The 24334-nt window shown below is 47.6% G+C and overlaps 1 protein-coding gene across 3 annotated transcripts in view; it reads left to right on the top strand.

Annotated features, from left to right (window-relative positions):
- Positions 1–18598, top strand: part of Actn1 (actinin alpha 1) — a 92292-nt gene extending 73694 nt beyond the window's left edge. Inside the window, exons 9-22 of one of the 3 annotated variants that reach the window (XM_076921847.1) lie at positions 951–1043; positions 2306–2536; positions 4439–4586; positions 7352–7502; positions 8691–8799; positions 9691–9831; positions 10968–11150; positions 11351–11485; positions 12413–12592; positions 13693–13839; positions 14778–14858; positions 15299–15364; positions 16452–16610; positions 18166–18598. In XM_076921847.1, the coding sequence (XP_076777962.1) occupies positions 951–1043; positions 2306–2536; positions 4439–4586; positions 7352–7502; positions 8691–8799; positions 9691–9831; positions 10968–11150; positions 11351–11485; positions 12413–12592; positions 13693–13839; positions 14778–14858; positions 15299–15364; positions 16452–16610; positions 18166–18324 (1983 nt within the window). In that variant the 3' untranslated portion in view covers positions 18325–18598. The remainder of the gene's footprint in view (positions 1–950; positions 1044–2305; positions 2537–4438; positions 4587–7351; positions 7503–8690; positions 8800–9690; positions 9832–10967; positions 11151–11350; positions 11486–12412; positions 12593–13692; positions 13840–14777; positions 14859–15298; positions 15365–16451; positions 16611–18165) is intronic. The other 2 variants (XM_076921848.1, XM_076921849.1) reach the window with 2 other exon arrangements.
- The last annotated feature ends 5736 nt before the right edge of the window (positions 18599–24334 follow it).

The following is a 24334-nucleotide window of genomic DNA, read 5'->3' on the forward strand; positions in this document are numbered from 1 at the left end:
CAGCTCGACTTCAGAACCACTCAAGTGGGCCAGGGTGGTAGCAAATACCTTTACACCCAGCACTCGGGAGGCAGGGGCATGCACAATCTCTATAAATTTGGGACCAGCCTGATTTACAAGAGTTGAATTCCAGGATAGCCAGGGCTACATGATAAGATGCTGTCTTTAAAAACAAACAAACAAAAAAAACCCAAATCACTTAACTAAAGTGGATTTGGAGCACAGGGTCCCTGCTGGTGTTAGATACAGAGCATCTTTCTCAGCCACCAGAGGCCGAGTCTCCATGGGGCTAAGCCTTGTAGCTGGTTACCTTTCCATCCCCCATTCTTCTCGATGCCGAGGACGATCTCTGGCCTGTTGTGGCCCAGTGCTTGGTGCACAGTGTGATCTTAGCTGAGCCGTCAGTATCTGTGCTGGGTTTCCTAGGCTTCCCAGCGGTGCTGGGTTGAGCCTTACATCTTACCTTCCTTGCACTTCACAGCACTAGCTTTTCTGTAAACGGCTTTGAGCCAGAAGCCTTCAGAGACTCTTCAGGGACCCTAAGAGACCTTACTGTCAGCCAGCACTTTCTCCTCAGGCTTTCAGAGTAGAAGTCTCACATCTTCGAAATCCCGTTAAATAAAGCTCAAGATCCCAAGTTCTGTGATTCCTGAAATTCCAGGCTGGGCATGAGTTTCTTCCTTTTTCCACCTGGCCTGAGATTTTGGGTGCCTCAGTTACTTGACTAATTTCTTCCTAGCATGGATGATGGATATCAGCCCTTGTCTGGGACTGGCAAAGAGGTGCCAATGCAGAAGGCCATGGGGGATGAGGGATGTGACTCGGAGTCCTGGGAGCACTTCTTTCTAACCACATGGAGTAGCAGGATGGAAGGGGTTTGTTGGCACAGGTGTGTCCAGGAAACTGCTGCTGGGGCAGGCTGGTCATGACTTTCTCTGTCTTGTTGCCAGGCGGAAACAGCAGCCAATCGCATCTGCAAAGTGTTGGCCGTCAATCAAGAGAACGAACAGCTTATGGAAGACTATGAGAAGCTGGCCAGTGATGTGGGTACCCCTGTGGTCTTCTACACTGGCCCCAGCAAGACCCTGTATTACACCCTGAGAGAATGAAGCCCCCAGGATCTGTACCTGTATTGTCAGTCTGTGGACACAGTCCCAGGCTGGTGTAGCGTTATGATCCACGCACAGTTAATGTAGGACAGCTTGGTTCTGGGCCCCTGGGAGAGCAAGAGTGAAGACAGAGGAGATGGTCTCCGGGCTACAGTGAGCCTGGGAAATGCCTTCCCCTCTCTGGCTCTTGCTTTTTCATTTACTTACTGAGTAGGAGTTGAGCCCTGGGATTTCAGAGGTGTTTGCAGCCTGGTAAACTGCCCCTTGGGAAGTTTTGCCTGAACTAGATAGCACAGGGCTATGCCAGGTATGACATGTGCCTGGGAGAGCTCAGTACTGTCTCAGGCTTGGTACTTAGCAGTACTTAGCAGTCAGGCCAGCAGGGGACAGGATGGGCAGGAGTTAATCAGCTGACCTGCTATCATTTGGGTTATGGTGTTGCTTGCTTCTTCCTTACAGAATTCAGCCCTTTGAGCTGTTCCCCTGGCCTTTCAGTGGCTTTGCCGTCCAGCTGAGTGAGAGCCAGTTGGCCAGGCTTTAATCCCGGCTTCACTGCCCCAGCCAGTCACTGCAGCAAGCTGCGTGACTTGGCATAGCTGTGGGCACCTCCTCCATTGTGTGGGGGTGATCGTAGCACTTGACCAGTAGTATTTCTGTGGTTATTCCTGTGAGTCACTTTGTGGATCACGCCTGGCATCATGCAGGTGTTCCGTTTGCTTCCTGTCATCCATCCTTATAATCCTGGATCTTCTTCCTCACCCTCACCATGGCTCCAGGATAGAAATCTAGGCTGTCCCAGAAGCTAGCCTCTTCCTTTGGGGCCAGAGGTTCCCGTTCTATTACACCCCTGCTTGGTGTAGATAAAGAAACCCAGGCCTAGCTAGACTTAATTAAGCTCAGGTCTCGTTGCTCTTAGAGAGCAGCCTGTGGTCCTTTGGCTCTTCCCATATCGGGACAGAGAAGATGAGGGGTGTGGGCTCTGAGCTGACCATATCCTGGTTAACTTGGAGGAAGCACCCAGAAGCCTTGCTACATGGCATGGTAAGGTCTTTGTAGGTAGTTAGTTGGAAGGGAGCGTGCCATCAGGAGAGACTTTTTGACAGCCTTCTTCCTGGGAGGAAAGGGCCTGTGGAAGAGAGGCAAGCTGGCCTTCGCACATCCTTACCCTGTGCCTTTCTTCTGTCTTGCCACCCTAGCTGTTGGAGTGGATCCGCCGTACCATCCCATGGCTGGAGAATCGGGTGCCCGAGAACACCATGCATGCCATGCAGCAGAAGCTGGAGGACTTTCGAGACTACCGGCGCCTGCACAAGCCGCCCAAGGTGCAGGAGAAATGCCAGCTGGAGATCAACTTCAACACGCTGCAGACCAAGCTGCGGCTCAGCAACCGGCCTGCCTTCATGCCCTCCGAGGGCAGGATGGTCTCGGTGAGTGCCAGGGGCAAGTCCGGCGGCCTGCTGGGCCACCTCCATCCCCCAACTGCTTGGAGGTGGGTTTTCTTCTACCTACAAACCTATTCCATGTTTCTCACACTGTACCACTCAGGCGTGAGCCCAGGCACAAAAGGGACAGCCACTTTCTTCCCTGACTGTTCTAGGTCAGGTTTGTCCGGCTCAACCCCTGAAGATTCCAAACTTCCCTACACCTTAAAAAAATAAAGTTTTAAACAGAGTATCTGGTCACACTGAACCAAGCAGCAATGTTACTTTTTAATTTTATATAACCTCGAGTACTTTCAAGATAAAACACCGATAAAAACAAAGCAAAACAAACCCACTTTTGTTATCTTAGATAAAAATTAATTTTTGTAGTATGGTTCTAATATGCTAGTAAGGAAGATATTAAAAGTAGAAGCTGTTTATACTCTTACTACCTACTATAAATTTTGTTTTAATGTGAAAAGATTCTTTATTTACTTATTTTATTATTATGATGTGTGTGTGTGTGTGTGTGTGTGTGTGTGTGATCCTAGGCACTGAGCCCAGGGTCCTCATGAATATTAGGCAGGTATTCTGATACAAGGCCTCATCCGCAGCCCCTATTTTAATTTTTTTCTCTGAGATAGGGTCTTGTTAACTCATCTAGGCTGGCCTAAGACTTACCCTTTAGCCCGTGAAGACCTTGACTTATGATTCTCCTGCCTTGGCATTCTAAGTAGCTAGGACTTCAGGACTGTGCCACCAAGTCCAGTTTAAATGACTCTTACAGCATGTTTTATGTAAGTTTCTTTCAAACAAAAACACCTATAACAAGTTGGGTGGGGCCAGGCAGTTGTGGCGCACACCTTTAATCCCAGCACTTGAGAGGCAGAGGCAGAGGCAAGTGGATTTCTTAGTTCGAGGCCAGCCTGGTCTACGGAGTGAGTTCCAGGATAGCCAGGGCTACACAGAGAAACCCTGTCTCAAAAAAAAAAAAAAAAAAAAAAAAAAAAAAAAAAAAAAAAAAAAAAAAAAAAAAAAAAAAAAAGTTGGGTGGGACACATGTCTATAACCTCAGCTCTTGGGAGACTGAGGCAGGAGAATCACAGCAAGCTGGAGGCCAGCCCAAGCTATATAGCCAGGCCTTATCTGGAAAAAAAAAAAAATGAAACCTTAATATTGCAGTCAGTTTTCTGTATCACGGGTGCCCCTCCATTATGTCCCCCTTTGGTTTTTTTGTCATCCCTTTCCTTTATCCTTCCCCAGGACTTTATGAGCCAGGAGAATACAGGACAAAGTCATCAAGGCAGAACCTTTTATCCCTTCAAACAATGAGTAACAATAACAACAAAAACTGAACAAACAAAACCCAGGCATACTGAGCAGGACTAGAGAGGACAAGCCAAGTGGGAGGTGGCAGGAGCAAGATGGTCTTGCACAAGGAAAACAGGCCTATGGTGTCTGTCATACAAGCAGTTTGGAATACCAATCCTTTAAAGTCCATGGCTCAATCAGATACTTTGGGGCTATTAAAGTCACTGAGCTAACAGGTACTCTTGAGAAATAGAAGGAGTGCCCCTGATGTGGGGCAAATGCCTGGTGCATGGCCCGGAGGATGGTGCTTGCACTGGCTCTGCTCTAGCTGTTTCAGCTGGGTGCCTTATGCATTTCTTTCTTCCCATGATCATGGCTGATTCTCTCATCCAAGCTACTCTCCAGAGCCTAAAGTCCAGAATCTGGGAACCTTGGCTTAATAGGACGATACATATCTTGGATCTTGTATGTCAGATTGTAGAAGAGAGGTTGGGCAGTTGACTGTGGCGCACGCGGGTGCTAAGATCTGGAAGCATCTCTTCCTGGAAGGCTGCAGCCCCTCCAGGGTCTCTGAGTCTGTGCCTCCCATCTCTACAGGATATCAATAATGCCTGGGGCTGCCTAGAACAGGCAGAAAAGGGCTACGAGGAGTGGCTACTGAATGAGATCCGGAGACTAGAGAGGTTGGACCACCTGGCAGAGAAGTTCCGGCAGAAGGCCTCCATCCACGAAGCCTGGACAGATGGTGAGGCAGAGCCAGCTCCCGCCTCCTGCTCCCACCCAGCCAGCCACCAGCTATGACTCCTTTCTTTTGCTTTTGTTTGTGGCATCTTATCTGTCTCTTCAGAGTTCTCTGGCATTAGACAAGTTCACTAACCTGGGTTGCTTTTGTTTCTGTGTTTGTAAAGTAGGGGCATTAGTAGTACCGACCCCTAGGTCTGTAAGGGATAAATGGTGAGGTCACAGACGTGCTGACAATCAGTGAGAGCACTACTCTTGCCTGAGTCCTTCAGTGTGGCCCTCAGTCCTGACACTGTCCCTGAGAAGCATGGTCAGTTTGTCTGTTTCCAAGTCTCCGACATGTAGATGTTAACGCTCCTCCTATGTGGTTGTCTAGGCTGGTATCTGGTGTCTGCTTAGTGATGATCAAGGTTAACTGTAGAGAGACAGTCGTACAGGATGGGGCCTTCCCTCAGAAGCCAATTTGGGTTAGAGCAGTTGTTCTCAACCCATGGGTCAAGACCCCTTTGGGGGTCGAACGTCCCTTTCACCGGAGTGACCTAAGACCATCAGAAAACATAGGTGATTTATGATTCATAACAGTAGCAAAATTAAAGTTATGAAGTAGCAACGAAAATCACTTTATGGTTGTGGGTCACCACAACACGAGGAGCTGTATTGAAGGGTCACAGCATTAAGGTGAAGAATCACTGATCTAGAGTGTAGAATGACAGCGCATTTTCTTGTGCTCTGTAGCCACATTGGCTGGAGCCCCTGGGGCAGGGCCAATGGTCACTGGTACCATAAGAGTTCTTCATTCAGCCCTGGGTCATGTTCCTTTGGCCTTGGGCTGGGAGTGAAAGGGGAGGATCACATTCTATAGCCATCTCAGAGTGGCCTGGCTTGGTAAGAAAACACCCGGCTAAGTGGGTGCAGTTAGGATTCCATATAATTAAGTACACGTGCAGGTACAGGAATGGTGGTGATGGCCCTGATTCACCCACTTGTAATTTTTGTTTTCATTTGAAACAATTTCATCACGTAGCCTTGGCTGACCTAGAACTCACAGTGAACACCAGGCTGTCCTGGAACTCACTCTGTAGACCAGGCTGTCCTGGAACTCAGAGATCCAACTGCCTCTGCCCCCTAGTGCTGGAATTAAAGGCCTGTATCACCACACCCAACCGGAATTCATTTCTTTCTCTCTCTCTCTCTTTTTTTTTTTTTTTTTTTTGTTTTTTTTTTGTTTTTTTTTTTGAGACAGAATTTCTCTGTGTTGTAGCCCTGGCTGTCCTGGAACTCACTCTGTAGACCAGGCTGGCCTTGAACTCAGAAATCTGCCTGCCTCTGCCTCCCAAGTGCTGGAATTAAAGGCGTGCGCCACCACTGCCCAGCTGGAATTCATTTCTTGAGATTAAGGAGTTAACCCTAGCCATGGAGGACTTGTGCACACAGGGGTATCTACCACAGGACCAGCTGGGGTGAGGTTGGGAGGGGTGCCCCACAGAGCAATAAGAAGCTCTGTTGGAGGAATCTGGCCAAGAAAATACTCACATCCTTGAGTTCTGTGTCTCTGGATTCAACCAACTTTGAAGCAAAATACTAAGAACAAAACAGAATTATGTCTGTGTTGAGCTTATGCTTTCTTGTCATAATTCCCTGGAGAATATGGATGAACAGCCAGCTATATACAGCATTTCTACTGAAAGCATCCTGAATGGTTTAAAATATAGGGGAGAACACATGGAGATTATATGCATATACTGTGCCACTTTATATAAGGGATTTGAGCATGTTGGGATTTTGGTATCTTTGGGGGTCCTGAAATGAGTCCCCTACAGATCTTGAAGGACCTCTGTACCCAGGAAGACCATGAAGCCAAAGTAGAAATTCTGATAGCATGTGCTGCTAAATAGTTTTAAGGCAGAAAACATAATTTATATAGGAGTAGATAAATGAGTTTATTTGTAAATTAAATCTAAACTTACTGTGTTATGATTTTAAAGGGGAATGGGTGGATTCAATACCGGAAAGGAATGCTTTACCATTGGGCACAGCTCTTAGCCTCTTGGACCAAGAAGGTACGAACATCCTGTGGTGGCACAGGCACAGAGGATGTTACATGTAAGCAAGGCTGTTTGCCCCCTGTCCTGAGAGGGTCCTTCCTGAGGCAGCTTGGAAGCGTTTTAGGGAAGTCATTTTTCATCCCTGCCTTCCTCTTTTGAGAACGGGCTCAAAAATACAAGAGCTGCCCTTGTCCTAGGCCGGGGCGTTACTGATGCTCCCAGATGGCTCTAGCCACCAGTGGATGTGAGCAGCAGAGGGTGCAGTCTACATTGAGATTGTCTGAGAAAACGGGTCCCTGCAGGGCTCTCAGGACTCACCCATAGGACTAGGGACATTCTAAACCTGGGTACTGATTGAGTGCTTGACTTGTTTTGTTTCATTTTGGTTTTTCCTGGTTATTCCATACAGCATAGATTGCTGTGTTTCCTGATGTTAGAAAGTGAATATCTGGCCTCATGCATTTCTATGTATTCCTGTGTAACCTTCATATACAACTAGTTTAAATGGCATGGAAATCCTCCCTGGGGGCAGTGGTCTTTCTGGTCCCTCCCCATAGTTGGATATTCTTGCTGCATGTCCACTCTGTAGATTGCTGTACAGTGAGCACCTCCAAGGGAAAAATACCCTGACAAGCAGAGCTTCTGGGCTCAAGAGTTGGAGAGCTAGACCAAACATGCTTGCCTGGCTTCTGCTCACCCATGTCTCCCAACTCTCTGACCCCAGGCAAAGAAGCTATGCTTCGGCAGAAGGATTATGAGACAGCCACCTTGTCCGAGATCAAGGCCCTGCTCAAGAAGCACGAGGCCTTTGAGAGTGACCTGGCTGCCCACCAGGACCGCGTGGAGCAGATCGCCGCCATTGCCCAGGAGCTTAAGTACGCCTACTCCGACCTCTCTCCCTTTGGTGCCCAGCATGAGGCTGAGAAAGCTTTCTCAGCTGTTGTCGATGAGGGTGGGAAACAAGGAAATATTCAGACAGGTGGTGCTGAAGGGGGAGGGGGAGAGCTGTGCCCACGTGGGAAAGGAGGCAATACAGAAGGTAAAGCCAGCCCTGGTGGGAGAGTCCTAACCATTCCATTCTTGTGCAGGCATTTGGTTATCACCTATTACCAGGGCAAAACCAGAGGATGCCCACACACTGATTTTATTTGATTTTGCCTTTTAATTAATGTTTTTTAGGTTTGCATAAAAGGGGGCATTTTTATACTTTTTTTTGTCTTTTAAAATTGTGTGTGTGTGCCTGTGTGTGTGTGTGTGTGTGTGCACACACAGGCATATGCATACCGTGATGCAATGGTGGTCAGAGGAAAACTTGAAGGGGTTGGTTCCTCCTCTGATTTTACTGTGGGCTCCAGGGCTTGAACTCAGGCCTTCAGGCTTGCACAGAAGTGCCTTTTCTTGCCAGACCAGATTTTTTTTCTCTTGAGACAGGGTTCAAATTGTAGCCTAGGCTGGCCTAGAACTCAATGTGTAGCTCAGGTTAGCCTCAAATATGTGTCAGTCCTCCTGTCTCGGCCTCTCAGGAGAGTGCTGAGATAACAGACATGAGTCACCATGCCCAGCTCCCAAGCCTTGGACCATGGCTCTGAGCTCTCCCCTTGGGCCTCAGCAGCTTCCTGTCATTGGTCATTAGAGTCACCATCAACTTTGGTTGGGATAAGGACTGTTGGAGAGAAGGTGGCTACCTTCCCTGCTTCTGATTTTTTGGGTTTTGGGTTTTTTTTTTTGGGGGGGGGGGGAGGTTGGTTTTTTTTTTTTTTTTTCCAAGACAGGGTTTCTCTGTATAGCCCTTTCTCTGTATGGCCTTGAACTCAGAAATCTGCCTACCTCTGCCTCCTAAATGCTGGAATTAAAGGCGTGTGCCACCACTGCCCAGCTCTGCTTCTGGTTTCTTAAATGCCTATTTCTTAAGAGACAGGAATGGGAGGGTGAGAATGGTGTGTTGGGGAGAGCACATCCCCAGGAACAGGAACCACAGTCCCTCGACTCCCCCCTCGATGTTACCCCAGCCCCCTCAGCCTGTGTCACTGTCACTTGACTCCCTGTCTCCTCCCACTCCACAGCGAGCTGGACTATTACGACTCACCGAGTGTCAACGCTCGTTGCCAAAAGATCTGTGACCAGTGGGACAATCTAGGGGCTCTCACTCAGAAGCGGAGGGAAGCTTTAGAGGTATGACCCTCTTCCTCAGTTCTTTGCTTTGTGAGTTCCCATGATTCCCTGGACCATCCCTAGCTCTGGCCTGTTGGAATGACTCCCTTTGACCAGAATGTGTGAGTGGAAATCTGTAGCTGGACATTTTTTTTTGTGGCTACTTTGTGGGTTCTTCTTTCTTCTACCCTTTCTACCCCCTAACACTAGGTAGGAGAGAAAAAGGAATAGAGGGGAAAGGGGGTAATGTTATTGGGAGACTACCTCCTGCTGATTAGGGATGTTGAGTTCCTTGGGGCAAGTTTGATCTTTGATGTCAGGATATCTACTTGTTTTTTCTTTGCACATGACTGCTTAACAAACCACAACCACCACCAACACCTCTTGGGCCCTGGCATTTATATACCCTGTCCAAGCGTCCTCAGAATTTCAAACATCATAACACTTGCAGAAACTGTCTGCAGCTGGCAAAATCACGCCCCTGCTAGAGCATGAGGAGAATCATTGTCAGCTGCTGTGGACAATGAAGAGCAGCCCCGTATCCCACACCTGGGATTAAAATGGATACATATTCCCCGTAACATTTCTGTGTTTTTAAAGAAACCAGAATTCTCACCACAGAGACCCTCTTCCTGTCTCAACTTGAACCCATCTTGCAGCTCAGTGAACTTGTCAGCCCAGCTCCAGCCTTTGGAGAGCTGCCCTGTTCTGTAAACCAGACCCTCCTGGGGCCAGCACAAGTGATTCCAATCTGAGATGCCCTGTCGATTGACAACCAAGACCCAGAGCCACTCAAGAACTGGTTCCTTCTGCCTCATCCAGTCCAGTGCTCCTAGACCAAGATGCTTGGGGGTGGGGTACTGACTCTGGGTGTCACTCGGCTAAACGTTCCGCCCCACTTGATCCCCCCAGCGAACAGAGAAGCTGCTGGAGACCATTGACCAGCTGTACTTGGAGTACGCCAAGAGGGCTGCACCCTTCAACAACTGGATGGAGGGAGCCATGGAGGACCTTCAAGACACCTTCATCGTACACACCATTGAGGAGATCCAGGTGGGCAACCCCATGAGGCTGGTCCTTTTTAGGATAAATTGAGGAGTAAAGCCTAAGGGTTCCATAGAGTAATAGTATTAGCATATGAGGTCACGTGGGTTTTTTTTTTTTTTTTAAAGATTTATTTTTATGTTGTGTAGATGGTGTTTTGCCTGCATGCGTGTATGTGCACCACTTACATATAGTGCCCAGATTCCCTTGGGAACTAGAGTTACAGGTGTTTTTTTGGTAGTCATATGTATACCAGGAACTGAACCCTGGTTCTCTGTAAGAGCACTTGCTGCTGAGTCATCTCTCTAGCCTCCTACCCCTGCAGGGCCTTTGTACTCACTATGTACTCCTGGTTAGTCTGGAAGTCATTATCTAGACCATACTGGCCTCAAACTCACAGGGATCCTCCTGCCTCTGTATAATATCCTAAAGATAAAGGGATACTAAGGCAAAGTTTTCTTCCCATGGTCCTTTCTGGCTCCCTGTTCCCCTTTCCAGGGGTAAGCAGTATGATCAGAGTCTCTGTGTATACAAACAAATGCATTTACCTATGTGTTCTTTATACCTTTTCTTTCATGTACACAAAAGTGTAGACTTTATTATATACCATATCCCAAATCTTGACTTGTAACATTAGTCTTGGAGCTCCCACTGGCTCCCACCTTCCTCAATCTTTTATGTAACTATAGAACATTAGACCACAGTGTTCGCAGGGGCTAAGGATGCAGCACAGTTGGTAACATGCTTGTCTAACATACATGAAGCCCTGAGTCCAAATCCAACCACTGCATAAAATGAGTATGTTGAAGTATGTCTTTAATCATAGCATTCTTGAGGGAGAGGAAGGAAAAGGGATTTTTTTTCAGGAAGCTGAAGGAGCTAGTGGGGCTTGCCCCACACCCACAGGATACAGCTGTGGCCTAGCTGCCTCTGCATTTGCCTTTCTCTAGCTATCCTACCTTGCTAGTTCTCTGCCATAAGAACATGGTTTGATATCTCCAGGTCTTTCCCTAAGTGTGGGACTTGGCCTCTAGGGCCCTTCAGCCCTTTCTTTGCTACCTCTTGAACTCAACTTTGTTTACTGTGTCTGAGGAGAGCCCTGACTCCCCCGAGTATCAGTACTAACCATGCCATTGTCTATGCAGGGACTGACCACAGCCCACGAGCAGTTCAAGGCCACCCTCCCGGATGCAGACAAGGAGCGCCTGGCCATCCTGGGCATCCACAACGAAGTGTCCAAGATTGTCCAGACCTATCATGTCAACATGGCAGGCACCAACCCCTATACAACCATCACGCCTCAGGAGATCAATGGCAAATGGGACCATGTGAGTTGAAGGGTGGATGGGCAAGATTTTTATCTTTTATCACGCTGGTTTTCATTTATCAATGAATGAATTTCTAGTCCAAGTTGACATCTTCACTCTTGCTGCATTCTGACTTGCCCCTTCTCCTCAGTGGGACTCCCATTGTCTCACCTGTGAAGTGTCTGGCCCACCCACAGAGTCCCTGGTTGTTCCCACCCCAGGTCCGGCAGCTGGTGCCCCGGAGGGACCAGGCTCTAACAGAGGAGCATGCGAGACAGCAGCACAATGAGAGGTTGCGCAAGCAGTTCGGGGCACAAGCCAATGTCATCGGGCCCTGGATCCAGACCAAGATGGAGGTGAGTTTTGTCATGGGAAGCAGGCTGGGAATGTTTTTTTTCTCTTCCTCCTTAGCACCATTCCAGCCAGCCAAGTCACCCGCTTACTAGGGGACCTTGACGTCTCGAGGTCCAAACCCGTGATTATTCAGTTGCAGGAGATGCTGATGGTTCTGTCCTTGTGTTTTACTGGAGCAAACTAGGAGTGTTAAGGAACCACCTATGAAAGTCCCACAGGAAGAGCGACTGAATTGGTCAGCTCAGGCCCTCTGGGTTGTCTTGTCTCTATTACTGCTCTCCTGGCAGTGGGCCTGATTCCTTTCTGAAAGAGAACTGAGCCTCTCAACAAATATAGAATATTTCGTAGGATGGAGGGGATCAATCAGGGAAGGAGTGTGATCAGTGAACGTCTTGTGCATGGCGTCCATGTCAGGTTTATGTGGGTATACACATATACACATACATGCACTCGAGCACACACGCACACACACTTGGGTGCACGTATCCCCAAGACTCTACTTTTAAATGCTAGGTAAGTTTTAACAGGACTGAATTGAATGAATAAAACTGCTTTCACCAAGAATCACTTACAGGCGTGAGTGGCCAGCAGAAGTGTACATTAGGCCTGGCTCCTGGGGATGAATGGAGATCAGTAGGGACTGGACAGCCATCCTAGGAGGCAAAACAGAGGAGGCATGTCAGGTGAACTGAGAAATATGAGGGGTCCTGGCACAACATGAGATAGATAGGAGATGGTTGGGTATAATCACAGGATGCAGCTTCCCTACCAAGAAATGTCCACACTAAATATCTTTTCCCATTAAGTGCTGCCAATGCTAACCTCTCTAGGGCTAAATGCTAGCTAGGAGAGGTGACCGTAGGGACTGGTCCCTGCCCCATGAGTTCAGAGTAGGGCGGTATGACAAGACATCTCCTTTTGATGAGCAGGAGATTGGGAGGATCTCCATTGAGATGCACGGCACCCTGGAGGACCAACTCAGCCACCTGCGGCAGTATGAAAAGAGCATCGTCAATTATAAGCCAAAGATTGACCAGCTGGAGTGCGATCACCAGCTCATCCAGGAGGCACTCATCTTTGACAACAAGCACACCAACTACACCATGGAGGTAAATAGGCCTGGCCCTGCTTCTCTGGGAGGAAGCCTGGGGCTCTTCTCTTTCTATCCTCCACTTGGGGGTAGCATCTCCCAGTGAATCAGGCTGTAGGAGCAGGAGTATGCTCTCTACCCCTGAAACTCTGCACCTTCAGTCTGCAGTACCTTCTGGATGCCAGAGAATGTGTTGCAAGTGTACACATCTGGTCCTTAGCTGGAACTTAGTAATTTTTAAAGAGCACTCCCCAGTGATTTTGATGTTAGTGGGCTCAAGACCTCACTGGCTTAGGTACCTGCTTCCTAAACAATGTTAGCTGTTCATTCCTTTACAACAGGATATGTTCTGAGGTTTGCTGTGTTAAGTGGTTTCCTCGTTGTTCAAATATCAGAGTGTGTTTTCCCTGGCTGCAGTATTACTATGCAGTCACCGAGACCACCATGGCATATTTGGCTTGTCGTTGACCAGAAGGCTATTATGTGGTGACAGCTGTGTGGGGTTCTGTCAAAGGCTTATTTGTGGAAGTATATGCCTATGTGTGTAGCTGCGGGGTAGGTCTTGCTGGGACGGGGGCATTCTGGTTTTTTAGCTTTTTCCACCACAAAATCTACCTCCCTTCATTAGCAGAGTTCCAATGGCAAATCTGGGTCTTGTCGCTTTTCCAGGCAAAGGCTTGTTCCTTCCAGCCCCTTGCAGGGGGTAAAGCATGCTTACATCCTGGTAAAGTGAGCTGTGTCCCTCCTGATGGTGATACTGTAACTCCAAATAGAAGATCAAGTTAACTGGTTTTTTTGGACTTTAAAAAGAATATTTTTATTTTATGGCTATGAGTATTTTGCCTGAGTGAATGTCTATACACCGTGTCTGTTCCTAGTGCCCAAGAAGGCCAAAAGAGGATATATCCCCTGGACCTAGAATTATGGATGGTTGTGAGCTGCCATAGAGGTCAATTGAGCCTGGGTCCTCTGGAAGAGCAGCAAAATGCTCTTAACCACTGAGCCATCTCTCTTGTCCCTACTTCTGCCATTTTTGAGTTGGGAGGAGGAATAGTTAGTTGGACAGTCTGGAGCTCAGACCTGGTGCTCCTTTCTGATGAGCTCATAACTTGCTTCTAGCATATCCGTGTGGGCTGGGAGCAGCTGCTCACCACCATTGCCAGGACCATCAATGAAGTGGAGAACCAGATCTTGACCCGGGATGCCAAAGGCATCAGCCAGGAACAGATGAACGAATTCCGGGCCTCCTTCAACCACTTTGACCGGGTGAGAGCCCCAATCCTTGCTCACCTAGAGTGGCCTCCAACCCCCGACCCAGAGCCCTGGAGGGCATTGCCCAGGGCATGAGCCTGGTCCTTGGGTAGGTGAGGAAGAGAGACAGGAAGAAACTGATAACAGCCTGCCCTGACTCAGTATACCCCACAGAGCCAGGCTTTCTGAGCTGACCTTGGAAATCCCACTTTCCCTGTGCTAATGTGGGTGAGAAGAGGAAAGCTCCTCTTTGTCCTCGATTCTGTCTCCTGTGAGAAATCAACCCTTAGAAATGAGGCTGCCAAAGCCACAAGTAAAGCCCTGTGCCTGTGGACTGTGAGGACTGTCCCTTACCTCTGCCTTGGGACAAAGGAACCAAAAAACACTCTGCCCCTACCCAGGCTGCCTTTCGGACCTGCTGTTGGGGACATTAGAGTCCACTATCCTGGGTTCTCCTGTCAGCTTCAGGACAGGCTGCACTGTCAGTGGGCTGTACGTTCCCAGTGCCTTGAGTTTAGGGACAGCCACAAGGGAGGTGGGGCATGAGGTCAGGTGCTCTCCACCACCCTTCCTGCTTCACTGCCCTCCAGGTACCTGGCGAGGTGGGGGGGTAGGGTTCTGGGAGACATCAGGTCACCTGGGGCACTTCTGGGAGCTTCTCACCCCTGTGGCTCATCATGTTCCCCCTCTGGCCCTGCTTTCCCAAGCAGGACTATGTGTTCCAGGGACAGGGCCCCCCTCTGGAACCTTGTCTGTGTGTCTAACTGTGTGCACTTTTATTTCCCCTTTCCCCCACCCTTCCCCTCCACCCTCTCCATCCGCATGCCTTTGTCCCTGTGTCTCCCCACACACACCACCTTCCACCCCGGGGCATGGCCCGCCCCCCCCACCCCCCTCACACCTCCTCTTCCCTGGCACCGCATGGCTCGCTGCCTGGCGCACCACGGCCCCAGGATCACTCCGGCACGTTGGGTCCCGAAGAGTTCAAAGCCTGCCTCATCAGCTTGGGTTATGATATTGGCAACGATCCCCAGGTACTCGCCTCCTGCATGGAGCACGCTCAAGGGTGGCCTCTGGGGCGAGAAATAACGCATTTCTCCTTTTTTTCTTCTCTCTCTGTCTGACTCTCCCTGTCCCCCTTTCTGTGGGCCGTGGGGCTCATCCTCTTCTGCTATCCCTGCCTGCCCCCTGTCGGGTTCCTCTGACTTCTGACCTCTGCCTTCGGCTATCTTTCCTGGGAACCTGCTTGGGTATCCGCCGCTTCCTCTCCCTCATCACGTCTCATCTGTGGACTGGACTTCTGCATTTCTTTGCTCTGACCTCCTTCGACATGCTCCTCCTACATTCTTCGGCTCCTCCTATTTTCCACACCATAACCTGGGTCTTTTCTTTCCACTGTCTTCCTGGCCTCTGCCTGGCCCCTCCTCCTCCCACCTGTCTGTCCCTCCTGTGTCTTGGCGCCACTGCCCCACAGAAGAAGACGGGCATGATGGACACAGACGATTTCCGAGCCTGCCTTATCTCCATGGGTTACAACATGGTAATGTAAACCCCATCCTCCACCTGCCAGGGTTTCTGTTGCCCTGGCCGGGAGGCAGCCACCTGACTGGAGAAGCTAAGTCTTAGTAATGGTGGACAAAGGCTCTTAGGTTAGAACTGCCCTCCTCAGGGGAAGATGGCACCTGACAACCAGCCCACCCATGGTGCCAGGGTGTGGCTGGGAGGCTTGGCCTCCTCATCATGGTCTCTGAACCAGTTTATCTTGTGGTACTTACTGTGAAGAAAGGGCTTTTTCACTCCCACAGTGGACATCGCTGTGGATTCCAAGGCTTATGGAATGATAATTCTGCTTATTGTCTCATATGACAATGGAGGTTTATACTTCTGCCCTGATAATAACTCCATCCAGACCTGCCACCACTCAGTCTTGGCTCAGGCCTTTCTAACCTTGTTCTGTCCCCTCTGCATCCATCATTCTGAGCAGGATAGGACCTTAGCTGGACAGATGGGTGTCCACTGAACCAAGTACAAAGCCCATGGGATGCCCAGCAGGGTTAAAAGCTAGACCAGAAGTATAATCAGTAAATCCCACATTGCCATCAAGAGCTTGTGGTCTCAGATGAAGTAAGGAAACCCCACGAAGTGGTTGTAAGAGTTAAATAAAGTGATCTTGAGCATTGTGCACATGTCTGGCACAAAGTGTTAGGGAAACAGCAAATGTTGGAGCCGGAATGCCTGAGTTCTAATCCTAGCTCCCTACTTAATAGCTGTGTGACCTTGGGCAAGTCACTTAGCCTGTCTGAGCCTCAGATTTCCCATACAATGGAAATACTATGGTTTTATTCAGTTGTGATGATAAGATGAATTTAGAATAGTAGCTGGCATATAATAATACTGTATGGATATTAGCCATTCTCCGTCATCTTCTGTAAAGAAAACCCAGGGCTTTACAGGGGGTGGGAAATCCTGAGACTCCAAACTACTTAGTCACCCTGGGGCAATCCAAGACAGATCAGAGGTCTCCTGTGCTTCCTGTTCCAACCATAGGTTACTTGGGGCTAGAGGTACACCTGAAAAGCCCCACTAGGCTGTTAGGGTGACAGGTGTGGGTTGACTGTTTCCCTCAGGGAGAGGCAGAATTTGCCCGAATTATGAGCATTGTAGACCCCAACCGCTTGGGGGTAGTGACGTTCCAGGCCTTCATCGACTTCATGTCCCGAGAGACGGCTGACACAGATACAGCGGATCAGGTCATGGCTTCTTTCAAGATCCTGGCTGGAGATAAGGTGGGTCTCTTGTGGTTCAGGCACCATTTGGATTCTAATCTGTTGGTGACGGGGCTGGGATATGAGCATTTCAGTCATTCCCCTCAGGGTCCCATTGGACCTTGTGCATCTCTCTCTGCCCATTAGGACATGGTGTAGGCTTTGCAAGGAACCCAGCAGGTCAGCAAAAACCACGTGTGTGGAATGGGGAGGCAAATATGGACTAGTTGGAGCATGTAGGCTCCTCAGAAGCCACCTAATTGAAATGACTAAACTTGTAAAGGAAAAAAGCTCAGAAAGGAGTGGTCACCTGACTTTTGCAGTGAACAGAGGGTAGCCCCATTTCTTCCTCACACTGGGTCCCAAGGGACTCCCGGTTGAGGAGCTTGGAGCTATAAAGTCTTTGGTAAGTCCTAGAGTAGCTGTTCTCAACCTTTCTAATGCTGTGACCCTTCAGTACATTGTGGTGACCCTCTAACCATAAAATTATTTTGTTGTTACTTCATAACTGTAATTTTGCTACTGTTATGAATCGTAGTGTAAACATCTGCTATGCAACCACTGTGAAAAGGTCATTCAACCCTCAGGTCAGAACCACTGTCTTAGACCCTTCAGCTCCTAAAAAGAACAGTAACTTCCTTGTTGACTTACCCAGTAGGAAAGGAAAGGAAATCCAGAGGCCCAGACTGGGAGCAGGCTGAGATGTGTGGCAAGGCCCACAGTTCTGTAGACCAGTTAAGAAAGCCGCCTGTGGCCGGGCGGTGGTGGCGCACGCCTTTAATCCCAGCACTTGGGAGGCAGAAGCAGGCAGATTTCTGAGTTCGAGGCCAGCCTGGTCTACAGAGTGAGTTCCAGGATAGCCAGGGCTACACAGAGAAACCCTGTCTCGAAAAAAAAGAAAAAAAGAAAAAGAAAAAAGAAAAACAGAAAGCCGGTGGGCTGGAGAGATGGCTCAGAGGTTAAGAGCATTGTCTGCTCTTCTGGAGGTAGCTGTGATGCCTAAAATGGACATTCCTTTTAACTGTTCTGAACACTCACGGTTAGACACGGGCAGAGGTCTCTAAAGAGGCCGGTTGAGTGGTTGTGTAAGGGATCCTAGGAATATACGTGTTTCCACCAACGGACCTGTTGACACTGAGCCAGCATGTGGTTACTGTAAACTAGTAGGATGAATGAAAACAGTCCGAGTAAAATAGGTTTGGATGGAAGTTGAAGTAGATACTAAAATAGAAAATATGATGTTTAAAATACCATATTCATATGATATATAATTTGTAAATATATAACATGCACAAAAATACATACATACACACACATACATACATACATACATACATACATACATACATACATTTCTGTGTTATATGTATACATGCATGTATTGTACGGATCAAGTAGAGCTCGGAGAGGAAAACACAGCTACCTAACATTCCAGGCAAGTTTACGACCTAATAATGGCGGCAGTGCCGCGTTGCGGAACATTACTAGCAAGTTTACGACCTGATAGTTGCGGCAATGCCGCCTTGCTTTCCAGCCGCTGCCGAGCTTTACGACCCTGACCATGCTTTCTCCGCAGAATTACATCACGGAGGACGAGCTGCGCCGCGAGCTGCCACCTGACCAAGCCGAGTACTGCATCGCAAGAATGGCCCCCTACGCTGGCCCTGACTCCGTGCCCGGTGCTCTAGACTACATGTCCTTTTCCACGGCGTTGTACGGCGAGAGTGACCTCTAACCTGCCCCTGCCAACCCCCCACCGGCCTTCTGCGCGTGCGCCCCACCCTGCTCCTCCGCCCAGTCTGGCTGGCTGGGTTTGGTTTCAGCTCAGCCACCAAGAGGACAGAGCTCCGACCCAGGCGGCATCAAGCCTTCCTGCCCGCAAAGTGACAGTTTACAAAATTATTTTCTGCAAAAAAGGAAAAAAAAAAGTTACGTTAAAAAAAAGTTTAAAAAGAAAAAAAAAAACAAAAAACTACATATTTTATTATAGAAAAAAAGTATTTTTTTCTCCACCAGTCTTAAATGGAAAAGAGGAAAAATTAACTATTTGCACCGAAATGTTTTTGTTGTGACATAAGAAATAACCAAGCACAAAGTTATATTCCATTCTTTTTACTGATTTTTTTCCTTCTACCTGTTCCGCGTCTGCTGTATTCATTTCTCTAATTTCATGTCCACTTGGGGGTGGGGTAGGTGGGTACTCTTGTTAGAGGCACACTGGTGCATGTGTGTTTGCTAGCTCACTTGTCCATGAGAATATTTTATGATATTAAAGAAAACCTTTTGAAATGGCTGCTTTTCAAAGAAGATAATTCATGGCTTCTCATTTTTAAGACTCCTCAAAAGTGTGGCTGGCCTGTTTTACGACTGCAGAGTTGTTGATTTTTTTTTTTTTTTAATTTTGAATATTGCCTATTAAAGATAGGACAAACTTGGAGATTATGATGTTGCTTGGCACAAGACTGTATTAAAACAACACTCCCGTGACGTTACTTTGCTTGTTCCTTTTGCTGACTTCCAAGAGTGGGGGTGGGTTGTATCAAGGATGATGTGGGGGTACCTTAAGCCACCCACCTCTAGATTTTGAGCCTGGTACGCTCAGTCTTACTTCTTTATTTTGAAAAGGAAAAGATGGTGTCCTTAGTGGACTGGGGGCTGAAAGGTCATGAGTCCACGAAGGATCCCCGGTTGAAAAGCCCCAGCTTTGGTTTCTGTAGTCTGTGACTTTTCTGTGAACCCAACCATTTTGTTTTCGCTGCAGGGGACAGCTTGACTTGTGTCTGGGTTGTATTCTCCTTTCCTACTCTGTTCCATAGAGGGCTGTCGTTTGGTGGTAGGGTATACAACAAGCATGTGCCAGGTCCTGAATTCGATCCCTAGAGACCCCAAAATGTACCACAAAGAGTAGCTGTTGGTCATTGCAGAGAGCTCACTGAGAATGTAGACTGCCAGCACTCCCCCATATCCAAACATATGATGATAAGCTCCAAGCTATCATTTGTTGTCTAAGAATATATGGTGGTTGTTCTGGGAGCCTGCTGTTAGAAGTTCCGAGGCGTTATGGTTAAAATAACTTCACAAGTAGAGTTATGTTGATGTGTTCGGGGAGTTCTGCCTGGAGTCGGTTTTAAAATCCATGCCTGTGCCTCCTTAAAATGGTGGGCTGAGTCCCTGCCGGGTTCCCATTCATTACGTGGACTGTTATTAATGTGGTGGTAAATGACACAGAGAACATTAGTCTGCACGTGTGTTGGCCAGTCTTAATTTTCACTTTAAAGATTCTGTTCAGTTGGAAGAATCACTTAAAAGTAGGCCAGTGGGTAGGCCCCTGCCACCAAGCCTGAAGGCCTGAGTTTTATCCCTGGGACCCACTTGGTAAAGAGAACCAACTCGCAGAACTTGTCCTCTGACACATGGATGTGCACACACGTGCTCTCACACACTAAAAATAAATGTAAATTTTTTTTAATAGAACAATCCTTGGCATAGTATTAACTGCAGTTAGGGAGACTAAAGCCATCAGAACTGGGCTGAGCTGGAGAAGTCTATGGTGAAACCTTGTAGAGATTGGTTCAGGGGACATTCTGGGGCTGGCTCTCAGTCTGGTCTGGCCACTGGGCCACTGGGCCACTGAGGATACTAGGTAAGGGGTTGGCACTTGCCTTGGGAAATGTATGCACGTACTGTCGAACAGTAGGAAGCTCAGAAGATAATGAGTGTCTCTGCGGAGAAAGCCATCGAAGTAGCTTGGTCCTGGTTTCAAAACCTTGAGAGTGCAGGCAGACTTGTTCTTAGCTATTTATATACAAATTAGCTAAAGATAACTATAGGCATTAGAAATTCTAACTGAAAAATTTTCCAGACTCAGGCTATAAGCATTTTGATTCTCCAGTTTCTAAAGGTGTGGTTAGTCTATGTCCTTAGCAGTGCTTTAAAAAAACATTTTTTTTTTTTTTTTGAAAGCATTTGCTTACTGGGGGATAGGGGTCATGTGTGTACCACAGCAACTTAGAAGGTCACAGGATGACTTGGAGTTGCCTCTTAACACCACCCATGTGGGTGCCAGGGATCAAACTCAGATTACCAAGCTTGGTGGCAAGAGCCTCACTTGGTGGCTGGTCCTTTATCAGTGTTTATTTTTAACAATGACGTAAGTCTTTTGAACAAAAGTGTGCCCACCAAGGTATCCCATAAATGAGTTCTTATTCTCTTGACGATAAAGACTTTTAACCTAGGTTCTCTTTTGATGTGGAGCATGGATCCCAGGGCCCTGTGTGAATCAGACGAGCACTCACCATTGAGTTAGCTTCTTCCCTCTATTAAAATGGCCACTTACGGCCATCATACACATCTTGTGGGTTTTTAAAAAGCATTTGTTCATTTTAACAGATTTAGTTCCTCCCCCCAAAACAACCCCACTGGTAAACCTCATTAAACTCCTCTGAACATTTTAAACCATAATTACAAGTTTTAATGGTTTTCCCGGGATATTAAACTCCAGAGACATCTTGCTTAGCACAAAGCAACTGAAAATGTTATAAATATAATAAATCAATTCCTGTGAGCAATCTAAAGCCGTTTGACTAACTGATTTCCCTCCCCCCTTCCAAAATTATAATCATGTGCCTGACTTAGTCACGTATTTTAGACTAAAAACCACAAAACCAAGGCACGGCAGCCCCTTTTACTCGTTCGTGACAGTTGGTCATGAGGGGGACAAATCACACACCTTCGGTACCTGTTTGTTTGTTTGTTTGTTTGTTTGTTTGTTTTAGAGTCAAAGTCCTACACTTCTTGTTTCTGCTTTTAAGGTTGTTATGTATCACATGGACTTTGTAAGCAGACACATGATAACCATCTTCAGGGCTGTTGCACTGAAGGTCAATCAAGGTGAACTTTATCTCTTAATAGAAGTTGTCTTCCTGTCACCAGGTGGTCCAGCCTGCCTTTCATCACTTTTCCGAGGACATCTTTTGCGTTTTATTCTTGGTCAGCATTCTAGCTTACTCTAAATGCTTGGATGGAACTCCTTTCTGTGACCCAGCTAGCAGCTAGCTCCTCTATCTGTGGAAACCATCTCTTTCCTGCCTGAGTGGATGGCATGTTTTAACTTTACATCTTCAAGCATCTCAGACCCTACGTCTCTGGAGACTGTTGACAGTCTCACAAGGCTGGTCTGTGAATATGGCACCTCTTTCTGACTCGCCAGCACCTTCACAACCCCGGCTGACTATTCTGAGCACCCAGGCTGACTCAGTACTGTTTCCGTTGCTAGACCATCTCTAAGTCTCCCTCTGGGCACAAACTCAGTAACCAAAGAATGCAGTTACTTAGCTAATAAGTACAGAGTGTGTTAGCCAGCTTTCTGTCAGTGGGATGAACTACACAGAGTAATCTATAAGAGAGACATTCATGGCTCTGAGGGTTTTAATCCATAACCATTTGGCCCTGTTGCAAGGCAACACATCATGGTGGGGAGCACATGCTGAAGGAGGTGTGTGCTTGCTATAGCAGGCAGCAGAGGTTTCCTTCTACATGGCTCCACTTCCTAAGGGTCCAACCATTTCCCCACAGTACCCCAGGCTGTAACATGGCTGTCAATACATGGCCTTTGGGGAACATTTCTGATCTAAACCCACAACACCGGGACAGAGAGTGGCAGCTGCTTCTGAGGTAGAAAGGAGGCGTTGGGGATGTGGCCAGTTCTACCTTTTGTTGCATCCACAGGTGGAGAGGCTACTACCTAAAAAGAATAATCATAGAAATACAACGGTCAACACAAGGGAACCCTTTGTCAATAACATGGACTAGCTAGCCAGCTCAGCAATACATGGTAGGCTTCAGGATGTCACAGATTATAAGAGCTAGAAGGTAGGTCCCATGTAGGACCAGACACAGGGTCTGGAAAGCCCTGAGGTCCTGCTTTCTCTTGCTGTTGGCCTGTCCCACCTATGGGTCCTTCAAGCCCCACTTTCTGTGCTCATTACTTCCTGGGGGCTCACCCCACATGTCCAGAACATGCTTGGTCTGTTTGATGGCAACTGTTGCTCATTGGTTAGGTAAGGTGTCACCCTCACCATACGGGGACCTTGTCAGAGCTATTTCAGTCCATCAGCTTCCCATTTTGTCAGCTCTGAAATTGAGGTGCAACTTGCAGTCTCACCAGATGCCTTCAGTAAGACATGCTGCACTGTTGGTCACCCTCACCCCCACCTCTGTACCCCCTTAAGAACAGGGCCTTAGATAACCTGCTGACTGTCATGTTCAACACTTGAGAGGAAGGCATGTGAACAACAGCACTCCAGGTCTGATAGGGTTGGGCTCTGGGCTTGATGGCGTGGTAACAGTCAATGACACACATACCAAAATAGATCCAAACCAGGCCCCATGATAAGCATCGAATATGCACAGGTGAATACATCAACTACACTCTAAATATGAAAACACTGTGTTGCAGTTTAACTAGCTACATTTTCTTTTGCCTTTTGAGACAGAGTCTCATGTGAGGAAGGCTGGCCTTGAATTTGCTAACAGGTTGGGGGAGTTACTCCTGATCTCTACAGGTCACCCTTGTAAATTTAAAAAAAAAAAGAAAAGAAAAGAAAAAAGAATAAAAGAAAAATTTAAAACCAGCTACGCAGTGATGACACATGCCTTTAATCCCAGCACTTGGGAGGCAGAGGCATGTAGATTTCTGAGTTCTAAGCCAGCCTGGTCTACAGAGTGAGTTCCAGGACATCCAGGGCTATACAGAGAAGCCCTGTCTTGCTGTCTTGAAAATTTTATGTGAATGAGTATTTTACACACGTACGTGTGTGTGTGTGTGTGTGTGTGTGTGTGTATGTACCTGTGGAAGCCAGAAGAGGGTTCTGTACCTCTCTGGAGCTGGAGTTACAGAGAGTTGTGAGCCACCATGTGGTGCTGGTGAAAGGTTCAGGACTCCCTAGAAGGGAGGTCCACTAGAGTCACAGGATAGCACGCACCCAAAGGACACACGAGAGACCATCTTGCTGTAAAGCACATGAGGTGGTTTATTAAATCAGAGCTCTGGGCCAGCCCATATCCCCATATCTCACATAGGGGATAGAGGGACTGACCCCGTGGCTCAGGGGTCTAGCGCTTATATATGGGCAGGATGGGGAAAAAGCAAACTTTTGCGCGGGCGCACAGGATTGGTTGTTTTACTTTTTTGAACACTAGCAGGCAGTACCATGGGGGCAGGGTGTAGTTCCTCCCTTGGCCAGTCAGTTTCTGTGATGTTCTTAACAGGCCTTTGTCTTGTAACTCCACCTCCTCTGTAACTAGTTAAATGGGCCCAAACCTGCTGGCTGGCACTTTTAACTATTTAGGTTAGGGAAAGGGCCCTGTTATTATTATTAGTTTCGGCCTATTTCAAAAATTCTCTTTTATTTCCCCCTTTCGTCTAGAGAATAATTTTAATCTTAAAACTGGGAAACTGAACCCAGGTAATCTGCAAGAGCAAACATTTTTAACTTCTGAGTCTTCTCTCCAGCCCCTAGAATAATTTTTTTAGCCACAAATTAATTTCAACATTTTATTATACACTTTGCTTTTCTGAAGTAGAGTCTCACGTAGCACAGGCTATCCTCGAATTTACTATATAGGTGAGGAAGCCCTCGAACTCCTGATACTCCTGCCTCTATTTCCTAAATGCCCGGGTTACGGTATGTGCTTAACACATGTTTCCGCAGTATCTCTGGCTGGCAGCGCTCATTCCCAATCAT

The sequence above is a fragment of the Arvicanthis niloticus genome, chromosome 23, assembly GCF_011762505.2.
Source record: "Arvicanthis niloticus isolate mArvNil1 chromosome 23, mArvNil1.pat.X, whole genome shotgun sequence".
NCBI lineage: Eukaryota > Metazoa > Chordata > Mammalia > Rodentia > Muridae > Arvicanthis > Arvicanthis niloticus.